General features: G+C 43.0%; 1 protein-coding gene across 9 annotated transcripts in view; it reads right to left on the bottom strand.

Moving 5' to 3' along the window:
* Positions 1–12,030, bottom strand: part of LOC120736307 (potassium voltage-gated channel subfamily C member 1-like) — a 95,503-nt gene extending 83,473 nt beyond the window's left edge. For all 9 annotated transcript variants that reach the window (XR_005696461.1, XR_005696463.1, XR_005696462.1 and 6 more), the window contains exon 1: positions 11,376–12,030. Coding sequence is in view for 5 of the 9 variants with exons in the window: in XM_040036330.1 (XP_039892264.1) it covers positions 11,376–11,918 (543 nt within the window). In the remaining 4 variants the exon portion in view is untranslated. The remainder of the gene's footprint in view (positions 1–11,375) is intronic.
* Between the last annotated feature and the right edge of the window lie 504 nt (positions 12,031–12,534).

Genomic DNA, 12,534 nt, shown 5'->3' with positions numbered 1-12,534 from the left:
CTGTAGAAATTATTCTGTACCCTTCCTCAGAGCTGTGCTTTGATACAATCCTGTCTTAGAGGTCTACAGACAATTCCTTGAACTTTATGTCTTGGTTTGTGCTCTGACATAGAGAGTAAGCTATAGAACCTTATATATTGGACAGGTATGTCCAATCAACTGCATTTATCACAGGTAAACTCAAAACATGATATAGAAACATCGAACAGATCAGTGGAAACCTTTTGAGTGTTATGGCAAAGGCTGTGAATACATTTGTAAATGTTATATTTTTTATTTTTCTAGTTTTAATAAATTTGCAATAATTTTGTTACGTCCCCAAGAATAAGGGCAAGGGGTTGAGGGGAGTAACATTCACTAGTTCCTCAAAGAAAACACCAAGCTTAGTTAACACAAGCAGAATACACCACAAAAGCTAACAACCCAAGACTGGTCCAGTCACTGATTGAGCAGCTGTTCACTAGCTCATCTACTGCTGGGTGGCTGATTGTCGGACTGAGTCAGCTGACCACTGGCTCCTCTGAAGAGATGGGTGACAGTGTACAGTATCACAGAAGGGGGCAGTAGCAGGTGACAGCGTCAAGCTGGGAAGAGGTCAAGCTAATGGTGCTGATGTTGGCAAGTCCATTATTCTACAGAGCATTGAACACATGACAAATATAAGTGTCTATGAGCTGTGTCTGTACCTAACTATGTACATGTATGCAGATTATAGGGTGCTGTTATTGGTAATAGGACTGTAAGAACATAGCTTTTGTACACACAAGAGCAACATTTGTTTTGAATTACATATAAAGCAGCAAACAGTAAACAAGACAGAATTAGATGTTCAAAAACTACAGAAATATAATCATACATGTCTTTGTCCTCCAACAGAAAAATTATATTGATGGTTTGATAATACTTCAATAATATAAAGCCCTGCCGGAAAACTGTATTCCCCACTATGTGTTTGCATATACTTACTCACACAGTTTGCACAAAAAGCCTTTTTTGTTGTCTTCAGACAGAGATGGAGAATACAATCTGAGAACCTTTGGGTTTTTCTGAAGTTCCATCTTCTCTCAAGAATGTAAACACAGCCATTTAAACAGTGAGGAAAGGATGACTGTCATGGTGATGGTTGAGTTGAGGAAAGACACAATGAAGAAGATATGGTTTAAGATATTTATCTCTCCCATGTACATTTAAACATTTCAAGTCACAGAGTACTCGTATGTCACGTATGCTCACGTGTCACAGTGACGAGCGTACCTTAGGAATTCTATATCATTACAGAAAATCACAACCATATGTTAAGCTTACAAGTGTACCTCAAAGCTGGCAGTTGTGCTTGTCTCGTGTGTGTGCTCAGCCATGTGTGTACTGTGTTCTGTGTGCATGTGTGAGGCTGTGTGTGTATACAGGTAGATTTGTGTGTGTTAGTTTGTCTGTCTCGGACTGAAGGTGAAAGGAACTCATCCACAGTAGATGTTAGATACTGCAGTTCACACACACACACACACACCATGCACAACACGTCACAACAGATCATTCTGCAGGAATCTGCTGCATGTATGGATGTACTGTATTAAATGAGCCTATGGGCTCACCGTTCCCATGCTCAGTTAGCTATTTTTGCATGTGTGTGTCTGTGTGTTTGTTCATTGGCTGTTTTATTAACTCCCTACGAGGCAAGATCACAGCAGAGATCCCTCTGTGGTTAAATGTTTTGTTTCTTGACGTGACATGAAATATAGTTTGGTCCCCCTCCCTCCCTCTCTCTCTCTCCCTCACAGATAGGTGGCACAGACAAAAAAAAAGTCTCTTTCACAGCATTATCCTGAAAAGCACCGAGGGGGGAGAGGGACCCTGCAGGATATATTGCCTTTACCACAGCAAACCTCCAGGGAGACATGTAGAAAGAGAGACATGGGTGGTAAAGGTTTAGAAAAAGATGAAAGACACTGCAATGACAGAAAAGGGAAAAATGAGAACTGGAAAAATGCTGAAGCATGTGCTTGTGATTAAATATCATCACCTGGTTGTCACTGTTTTGCTGCAGATGTACTGAGACCCTGTAGGCATTAACTGTTGTACTCCACATGGAGCTCACCTGTGAATAAAACTGGCTCAGTTATTGTTACTAGGAGAATCGGCCAGTTTCCATCCACTGACCACCCGTCTCACAGATCATGTTCATTTGAAGAAGTCAACATTTTTAACACTGAGAATTATGTAAACTAATGATGATCAGTATTCTTTTTTCTTCTTATATGTAAGCCAATTTAAATGGTAGAACTTCTACTTTATCCTTCTTCGTTCATCAAAGTATTACACCTTTTCAGTACTTTTTCACTTCAGGTGATATTTTTACTGTTCTACGTTGGCATTTCAAGTATTTGGTTTTAGTAAACTTTTCTGTTTATTTATGCTTATTTATAAACTAACTTAGAAAAGTGTCATGTCATATGTCAAACATTCATGAAAGTATTTTGGCTACCATACTTTAAAACCACTTTAGATATTTCTATTTTTACCAAATGATTTCAAATGGGACTTCCAGTATGGCAGCGAGCTGAGCAGACATGCGTTAACCTGCTCTGCTACCCTGTTGGCAAAATCCTGCTAATATATTGTACTTGAGTAGGTGAATCACCGCTATTTCGACAAATAAACTTAGGGTTATGCCGGTGTCACAGAAGAAAGTCAGTCAAGGGCGGAACAAAACTCTCCAAGCTTAATTGTCGGACTTTACGAAGTCGAGGCCTAGCAAGGATTCATCAGCTAGCAGTGAGGCCATGGACTCCGGCGAGGCTAACGCTAGCGGGACTCCAAAGGTTAATGCGCCGGACAGAAGCAAGGATATGGCGGCAGGAGAGTCCTGCCCCACGTTGGCCATCATCCTGACCGCTATCAACAACATGAAAACAGAGTTTTCCACCAGGTTTGACGGCATAGGTTCGCTATTGAGAGTGCAAGGAAAGACATTACTGACTGTGTAGAGTGCGTCACAGAAGCAGAAACTAGGATTTTGACAATTGAGGATAACGTCGCCTCCCTCCAAACAAAAGTACAAGTCCTAGAAAATAAAAATAAAGATTTGGAGGACAAACTGCTGGACCTGGAGACAAGATCAAGGCGCTCCAATTTGAGGATGGTCAACCTACTGGAGGGAGCGGAGGGCGAGGACGCCTGTGCCTTTCTGGAGAGTTAGCTGCCGGATGCACTGGAGTTGATGCTGGGGCGTACATAACTAACACTGGAGCTGGGCCGAGAACCCACAACAATCCTGCACCCCGTACGCTGATAATGAAATTTCTCAGCTTCAAAGATAAAGAATTGTTGAAGAGAGCGGCTAAGACTAAAAGAGAAGTACGATACAAGAACCAGACGGTGAGGTTTTACCAGGACGTGGCGGCAGGTGTCCACAAGAAACAGAAGGAGTTCGACGAGGTGAGGCGCCAACTCCGCACAATGGGGCTCCGGTATGGCATCGTTCCCCCGGCCCGGCTGATAGTGACATATAAGGAACGGTCCCTCATCTTTAACAACCATGTTGAGGCGGAGGGCTTCATCAAACAGATCAAGTCAAAAGAGGGATCGGACTGATGGTTAGGATACGGTCTAAGTTTACAAAGCAGAAGGTAACATCTGACCTGAGAAGAAGAGGAGCGGGATCGAGCCGAGCAGGCTCGGGCAGATCAAGCTATAACGTTAAATGTATGCTTGTGTCTAATAGCGCATATTACAGTGCATTTTCTATCAGGGGCTGAGTGCAGGATTAACCCTCTTGAGATACCCATTTCTGTCTTCTAATTTAAAATAAATAAATAAATCAAATAAAAAAAGATTAATAGGCCGAACGTATTTCTGCAACAAATGTAAATTGGTCAACTTCAAGTAAGTGGGGCTCAATCAAACCAGCAGACCACTTCTGATTAGTTTTGCTTAGAAATCTGATTTGAAATGTGAAATTGGATTTCACCTATGGCAAAGAGGGGTGTTTATGAATAGATAAGAATGTAATATCTAACCTTGGTGGCACAGGAGGGTATGGTTAATGTTATAGTTAACAGTTGGATTGTTCGGTTCTACTAGTTCAGCTATACGGTGTCATCCTTGGGTGGGACTGTTAATTGCTACCTGAAAGCTTTAAACATCTGGGGAAGGCCTGGATATGAGTGACAGTGAGGGTATTCGGGCAGTTTCTGATGTTACTAATAGTATTTATGTTAGCTTTCCGTCTTTTTCTTTTTGTTATTTTTTTGACATATATTTTCACTTGTTTGGGGAATATAACTGCACAATCTACAAGAAATGTCTAGTGAGATAAAAATCTAAATCACATCATGGAACTGCAGAGGGTTACGAAATCTGAAGAAAGTTAAACAAGTCATGAACAAAATAAAATTTTTGCAGTCTAACATTGTGTTTCTTCAGGAAACACATCTGATGCATAACGAGGACTTGAAAATTAAGAGGAGGTGGAGAGGCAAGGTCTTGTCTGCATCGTTTAACTCTCAAGCGAGAGGGGTCACCATTTTGGTGCACGAATCCATACCACTCCAGGTAAAGTCACCAAAGACAAATTTGGACGTTACCTTGTCATTCAAGGGAACTTACTAAATGAATAAATTATCTTGGCGAACATCTATGCACCTAATACAGACGACCCTATCTTTTTTCAAAACTTATTCCTCATGTTGTCCTCTTTTCCTGGTAAATGTGTGGTGGCAGGTGATTCTAACTGTGTACTAGATCCAGTGAAAGATAGGAGCTCGGGAACCGAAGAGTCTCACACCCGTAGTAGGGTAACTATACAGCACTTTATGAAGAAATTAAACTTAATAGATATCTGGAGGGAAGAAAAAAATTCAAGAATTGACTTCTTTTTGATATCTGCAGAGTTGAGACATAAAATCAAGGAATGCTCCGATGAGGCGATCCTAATCTCAGATCATGCTCCCAACTCATTGGTATATCAGGACGCAAAGCTTGTGAAAGATGCTAGGATTAGGCGTTGCAAACAAAAATGGTCGGCAGACCCTAGTTTTGTCTCGCTTCTGGATGAACAAATTAGCCTCTATTTTGAAATGAATAAAACAGAAACTTCTGCAACCATAAGATGGGAGGCTTTTAAGGCTTTTATTGGGGGCCAAATAATTAGCATCACTAGCTCTAAAGCAAGATTGACTTTCCAAAAGGCAAAAGAGTTAGAGACAAAAATAAAGGAATTAAAAAATGAATACTATCAAACAAGGTCCCCTGAAATACACCAAAATGTACAGGGAGTGCAGAATTATTAGGCAAATGAGTATTTTGTCCACATCATCCTCTTCATGCATGTTGTCTTACGCCAAGCTGTATAGGCTCGAAAGCCTACTACCAATTAAGCATATTAGGTGATGTGCATCTCTGTAATGAGAAGGGGTGTGGTCTAATGACATCAACACCCTATATCGGGTGTGCATAATTATTAGGCAACGTCCTTTCCTTTGGCAAAATGGGTCAAAAGAAGGACTTGACAGGCTCAGAAAAGTCAAAAATAGTGAGATATCTTGCAGAGGGATGCAGCAGTCTCAAAATTGCAAAGCTTCTGAAGCGTGATCATCGAACAATCAAGCGTTTCATTCAAAATAGTCAACAGCGTCGCAAGAAGCGTGTGGAAAAACCAAGGCACCAAATAACTGCCCATGAACTGAGAAAAGTCAAGCGTGCAGCTGCCAAGATGCCACTTGCCACCAGTTTGGCCATATTTCAGAGCTGCAACATCACTGGAGTGCCCAAAAGCACAAGGTGTGCAATACTCAGAGACATGGCCAAGGTAAGAAAGGCTGAAAGACGACCACCACTGAACAAGACACACAAGCTGAAACGTCAAGACTGAGCCAAGAAATATCTCAAGACTGGTTTTTCTAAGGTTTTATGGACTGATGTAATGAGAGTGAGTCTTGATGGGCCAGATGGATGGGCCCGTGGCTGGATTGGTAAAGGGCAGAGAGCTCCAGTCCGACTCAGACGCCAGCAAGGTGGAGGTGGAGTACTGGTTTGGGCTGGTATCATCAAAGATGAGCTTGTGGGGCCTTTTTGGGTTGAGGATGGAGTCAAGCTCAACTCCCAGTCCTACTGCCAGTTTCTGGAAGACACCTTCTTCAAGCAGTGGTACAGGAAGAAGTCTGCATCCTTCAAGAAAAACATGATTTTCATGCAGGACAATGCTCCATCACACGCGTCCAAGTACTCTACAGCGTGGCTGACAAGAAAGGGTATAAAAGAAGAAAAACTAATGACATGGCCTCCTTGTTCACCTGATCTGAACCCCATTGAGAACCTGTGGTCCATCATCAAATGTGAGATTTACAAGGAGGGAAAACAGTACACCTCTCTGAACAGTGTCTGGGAGGCTGTGGCTGCTGCTGCACGCAATGTTGATGGTGAACAGATCAAAACACTGACAGAATCCATGGATGGCAGGCTTTTGAGTGTCCTTGCAAAGAAAGGTGGCTATATTGGTCGCTGATTTGTTTTTGTTTTGTTTTTGAATGTCAGAAATGTATATTTGTGAATGTGGAGATGTTATATTGGTTTCACTGGTAAAAATAAATAATAGAAATGGGTATATATTTGTTTTTTGTTAAGTTGCCTAATAATTCTGCACAGTAATAGTCACCTGCACACACAGATATCCCCCTAAAATAGCTAAAACTAAAAACAAACTAAAAACTGCTTCCAAAAACATTCAGCTTTTTTTCTAAAGAATTTTTATTCATCTTCAGTCATGAAAAGATGGGAAAAAAAATACTGATTGATGTCGTCAGAATTCATGCATGACAGGGTTAAATGACACGTCATACATCTGTAGTAACATTAAACGACCAGTGGGTGGCAGAGTATGGAGGGACACATCAGAGTGTAGTGGTTTATGTGCAGGTACACCATCAACACTGACACAAGCACAACAAACAGCCCTTGAATAACTGTCCACTGTAGTGACCACTATGGTCACAACCTAGCGTGAAAAATTTGCCAAGTCAAAACAGTAGAGCTACCTGCTGTGGTGAATCAGGCAGCAGCATTTTCATGGATGTCTCACGTATTGTTTCATTGTTTCTTTTACATCAACTTAACAATTCAACAATTCCTCAGCGGATGAATGACAGCATTGGCAGAAGTTGATAAGTTTGTTCACTTTTAAATAGGAGGTTAACAAAAACTACTACTAATTACTTTTTATTGAACATGTTCAGTGTTAACTGTAAATGGAACGACATCATAAAGAGACTATTTTTTCCTTTCTGCTGACATAACAATAACATCGAAGAACAAAACGAGCAGCTGTGGCTCAGGAGATTGTCGGAAGGTTGGTGGTTTGATCCCCGGCTCCTCCGGTCTGGATCTATCCATGAAGCAGAATACTGAACCACTGAAGCATTTATCCGAGTGTGAATATTAGACAAAAGCACTTAGGGACAGAAAAAAGTGCTTGTGTGATGTGTGTGAATAAGCTGAATGAGCCTCATAATAGAAAGTGCTTTGGGGCTTAAATACAGTAGGAAAGAGCTATAAGTACTAGGACCAAAATGACACACTGCTACAATGAACTCTGTGTGTAGCAGCCTAGCAAGTGTGTGAAAGTGAAGCTCGTGTGTGCATTTGCTTGTCTTGTTGAGAGATTGGGGGAAGAAAAAAGTAAAGAATGAAAGAAATAGGGGGGGGGGATTGCAGTGGCTCCATTCTCTTTTGCTTCTTTTTATTCTGCTGCTGAATTCACCCTCAACCAAAAACACCTCACATTCTGTAATTCCCTCCCCCTGTTTGTGCCTCTCTCTCTCTCTCCTACTCTGCAGCAGACTACAGCACAGTCAGCTACTATGGGGACTGCAGTCTTACGCTATAGCACAAGCAGAGAGCTGGGGGTGGGGGTTGAACGAGGTGGGGGAGTGAGAGCATATTGGGTGGAGGGTTGGTGAGAAGGGACTGAATAGCAATAATAAGCAATATAGCACTCATCTCTGATTATGTAGCACAGTAATAAACCACAGTGAGCTGTCGGTGCGATGACACGAGAGAACGAGATCGGAGATGGACCATGTAGATTGTGAAGCAGAAGACAGACAGAAATGGGCAAACCTGGCACCTTTGCAAATATAATACACATACTTAAGGACAGACGCCACAGGACAACAACTCATGCCGTCCTGATTTTCTTTGTCAAATATCTTTTTGAAAAAACGTTTAAACCTTCATCCTGAAACAAGCTAATCGGCTAACAGAAGCTGGACTTTAGCTTACCTGAGTGTTGCTGCTGCGCTGACCATCTACCTTTCAACCCAACCTTTTTGTCCCAGTGCTGGCACCAAAACTATTGACTGCAACACTTTCAAAGTCACTTCCACTGTCACACTGATGCTGTCCTAACCCCCTCAACCATGACATCAGCTTGTCTTTTTTTGTACTATCACCCCTCATTATTCACTCACTCGTTTGCTGCCATTTACATTGCAGACCTGTCCATTTTTATGGTACTTCATGCTTCCACAGGTCCTCATTCCTGTGATATCTACATATGGACGCAACACTATGGTTAAGAAAAGATCTTGGTTCGTATGAGGTTTTTGTCTGCACAAACTGGGGTCCCCTGTATAGACACGAGGACCATCTACAGCCAGACTGCCTGCTTTTCTGCATAAAGGGCATTCTGTGTCCTGCACTTACACTAAAAGTTGCAGCATCATTCTATTTGACTGTATTTTGTGAGGACACTGGGTTGGAACAAGCCTCTCTGAACTGCAACACTTGCATAAACTGAGTGAGATCCTCTTTGACCGATACAGCAGACATGCTGATAGAAATGTTCACCTATATCACTGTTGACGTCTGATTGCTGTTTCACATGTGGATGAGGTGCTGGGCCACAGCTTGGTTACAGTTTGATTAAATTAATCCAGCAGCCTTGTCTTCAGCTTGAGAAAATAACATCTGAAAAATTATTTATTTACTGTAGTAATCTAACAAGTTTTACTTGAGTTTTTCACAAAAACAACACCTGTGGTTTTTACAAATTAAATCTCACCCACTTTGGTTTGTGCACTGGTGCATTGCAGCATTTGTCAGAAGCTGATTTGCCTTAATTCTACTAAAAGTTCAGAGTATCAATCATCACAACGCAGCTCTCCTCGAAATGACTGTTGTTGCATTGACACTATAAAAACCAAGAGAATTCCATCAGATAGCTTTGCTGACATCTTATAGTTTTCTCTAATCAGCAGAACTTTCAGTAAACTTAAAGTGGGTAAAAAAGCAGCATATTTAAAATACCATACTCTAGATAGTAAAGCCCACTTTATGGTAGATAGCCTGGTTCTTATTCAGCGTCCTTCTAGTCACCACTCTGTACAAAACGCATCATTTACCCAAACACTGTCTACATGTAAGTGCTTTCTGCCTCTGATAAATACACCACAGAGCAGACTGGGCTTCAGTATCTTGCCCAAGAATACTTTGGCATGCCGACTGGAGCAGCCAGGGATCACACGCTTAACCTTCCAATTAGCATGTGACCTAATCTGGTCCTGAGCTAGTACAGTTTCTCCTCTGTGTTGAAAAGCAGACTGCAGACCAGCTGCACATAAACATCTTCAAACTGCTTTGGTGCCAGCGAAAAGGTTTAACATAGTCTCACCTTCCACAAAATAGTCTCATGCAACCAAGAAGCTCGTTACATATCAAAGCCAGTTCTTGTCACCATGATGTTGTGATGCTGTACTGTCAAACAAATCGCTTTTTTTCAATCACTGGATCTAAGAACTGCACCAGATTCAACAGGAGGCAGTTTAGATGGAATTTAATTCAAGAATAGTGAAAACTGAAAATGAAGGTGAGCTCCTGTTCTCTCGTGGAGCCCCGTGGACTCTGTGTCCACACAAACACCAGCTGCAAGTTCAGGTTAGAAGGCCATTTGTTGTTAGTGGTCTCTTTGCGCTCCTCTTTCCTCTCTTCTCCTTCCACTTACTCCCAGCCGCAACTTGGAACAGGAACTGCCCAAAAAGACTCATTGGCTGTCCTCTGCCACCCCCCGAGGCCATCGCCACATCCTGCTGCCTCAGGGTCCAGGGCCATCCCAGGTGACCCATTGCACTCCCCCTACCACCTGTTTGACCAGCAGCTCAGCAGCTCAGGCCAATCAGGTCCCACACCACCAGGCTCACTAACAGCCTCTTCCCCTGGGCCATTCAGACTGTTAACAAGCACTATCCCCCCACAGCCCACCCCTGCCCACCCACCTCACCTGAGCCATGATCTCAGAAACCTTCATCACTCAGGCTACTCACACATGGACTCTATTTAGACCAAGTCCTTTCTCTGGACTTCTTCAAGCACTTTACAGCTATTTTGTTCTAAATGTGTGCCTTTCTCTTCTTTTTGTGTATGTCCCTCCTCATTGTAAATACTTCTCATGTTTGTTATTTATTCCTGCTGTCTGCTGTGTACATTCTTATTCTGGCACCGCTGGTTTTGTTGTACATGTACAATGACCAAAAAGGGCTATTCTATTCTATTCTATTCTATTTTTGCATTCTGATATTTATCTTTCTATTAAAAGACAGCTCGGTTCTTGCTTGATTGTAAGGGCATACTTTCCTATTTTCTAGGGCCTTTGACTTCTGATTGTGATAAAACTCCTACATATACACAGCATGCTGAGATTACTGTTGTAGGTCATTGGTGTTATATAGTATAAATAAGCTACAAAGCTGATCTTCTGACTCATTATAGTCAGGACAGAACATTTGAATCATTTTGAAGTGAGTTCCTGGGAGGCAACAACATTTAGAAACAGACAAAGCAGTTGTGAACAACATTGGAGCAAGAGCAGTACCTAAACTAAAGTCTATGTAAACTACATGTACACATGTACTGAGACAAACCTCTAGGATGAAGTGTGAGGATGCACAGCTGACGTTCCTTTATTACATTTTGATCACTTTGCTCATAGAGGTGACCTCTAGACTGAATAATTGAATAATTTTCACAAAGTATGGATTGACAAGAAATAGATATGGAAAAAACATGTCTGGTGTACGATAGACATTCAGGATGGATGCACACTTGTGAAACATTTGTGAGATGGATGGGCTGATGCGCACTGAAAAAAATGCCATCAGCAGGAGCCACAATCCTCCTGCAAAATGATTCATGACAAAGATCAAACGTACACCACTGTGGCTTTTTTTTAACCCGCAGAGAACTGAACGTCCTTTCATCCTCCAACAGTATCCGGAGAACATTTACGCGCAACAATGCGCAGTGGCCAAAACAGTGCCAAACGCATGAGTTGCAGAGCGCGCACGAGAAAAAGGGAACACGGATTGAACGTTACACTTGCCACTCACCCGGGCATATTTGGAGGAGTAGGGATCCTCAAACAGTGCCCACATCCAGGGCTGCCACACCTCCCACCGTGTCGCCCTGCGGCCGTCCTCCTGCATGCACAGACGTTTCAGGTCGCCATCCGCTCCGCCGGTGAGTGCAGGGTCGTCCTCGGGTGGATCCGGTTCGGGGGTCTCAAAGCTGTCCAGGGCTTCTTCTGCATCACGGTGCTGTCGGTAATTCATCCAGCAGCACGCCTCCACGTCCGTCTCATCGATGCCCCAGAAGGCAAGCTCTTCCTCGAAGAGCGGCCCGCAGACATCGTTGGGGCAGTGGAGCTTGCCGGTACGGTAGTAGTTGAGGATGAAGGCGAAGGTGGCCGGGTGGCGGTCAAAGAAGAACTCGTCGGACTTGGGATCGTAGTCGAAGTTGCTGTAGGCGTCGGGCTCTGTCAGCCAAGACAAACGCGTCCCCGGCAACGTCTTTAGGGTGCTCCGGTAGGTCTCGTGTCGAATTCCACCGCAGTTGATGACGATCTTCTCGCTATCTGACGCCGAGCAAGTCATGGTGCTGGAGCATCCTTCGGTCGGTACGTCCGACTGCTGCTGCTGCGGCTACTGCCTTTCCCCATCCACCGTCGGTCCCCGATCTGTATGCTTCTGTTATACTGTAGCGCCAACAAGGAGACACAAGTGAGAGAAGGAAAGGAAGGAGGAGTCAGCCTCTCTGCCTCTCTAAGAGAGAGAGGGGGGATCTGCAGGCGCGTGTATATGTACGAAAGAGAGAATGTGTGGGATGCGGATTTTATGAATCAATAGGTTTCCCCGCTGATTGACTGCCTGCCCGCGCGATTGATTTACTGAGTTCGTGTGATTCAAATCCTTTGACGATGTTGAATTCGCGACCTCCACATGAATACCTGAACATGAATACATTTGCTCTTATTCTCATCCCGTGGGTCTCTGCAGCCCGTACTTGTGCAGAGAAATCAGATGTGTTGAACTAAGCAGTAGAGAGCGAGAGCATGCACGTGATCATTTGCTTCTTTTTTTTTCCTTCTGGAAATGCTGAAATACTGATGCGCATCTAGACATTAGCATCTCTATGCCTGCTGAAACAAACCTTATTCAGGAATTTCATTTATTTAGTAGGTTTCGCTTTCCTGGTGTCCAACTTTCCACC

The sequence above is a fragment of the Simochromis diagramma genome, unplaced genomic scaffold (genome assembly GCF_900408965.1).
Source record: "Simochromis diagramma unplaced genomic scaffold, fSimDia1.1 OVJJ01000497.1, whole genome shotgun sequence".
Taxonomy (NCBI): domain Eukaryota; kingdom Metazoa; phylum Chordata; class Actinopteri; order Cichliformes; family Cichlidae; genus Simochromis; species Simochromis diagramma.
Note: the sequence above shows the minus strand (reverse complement) of the source record. Positions and strands in the feature narration are given on the sequence as shown.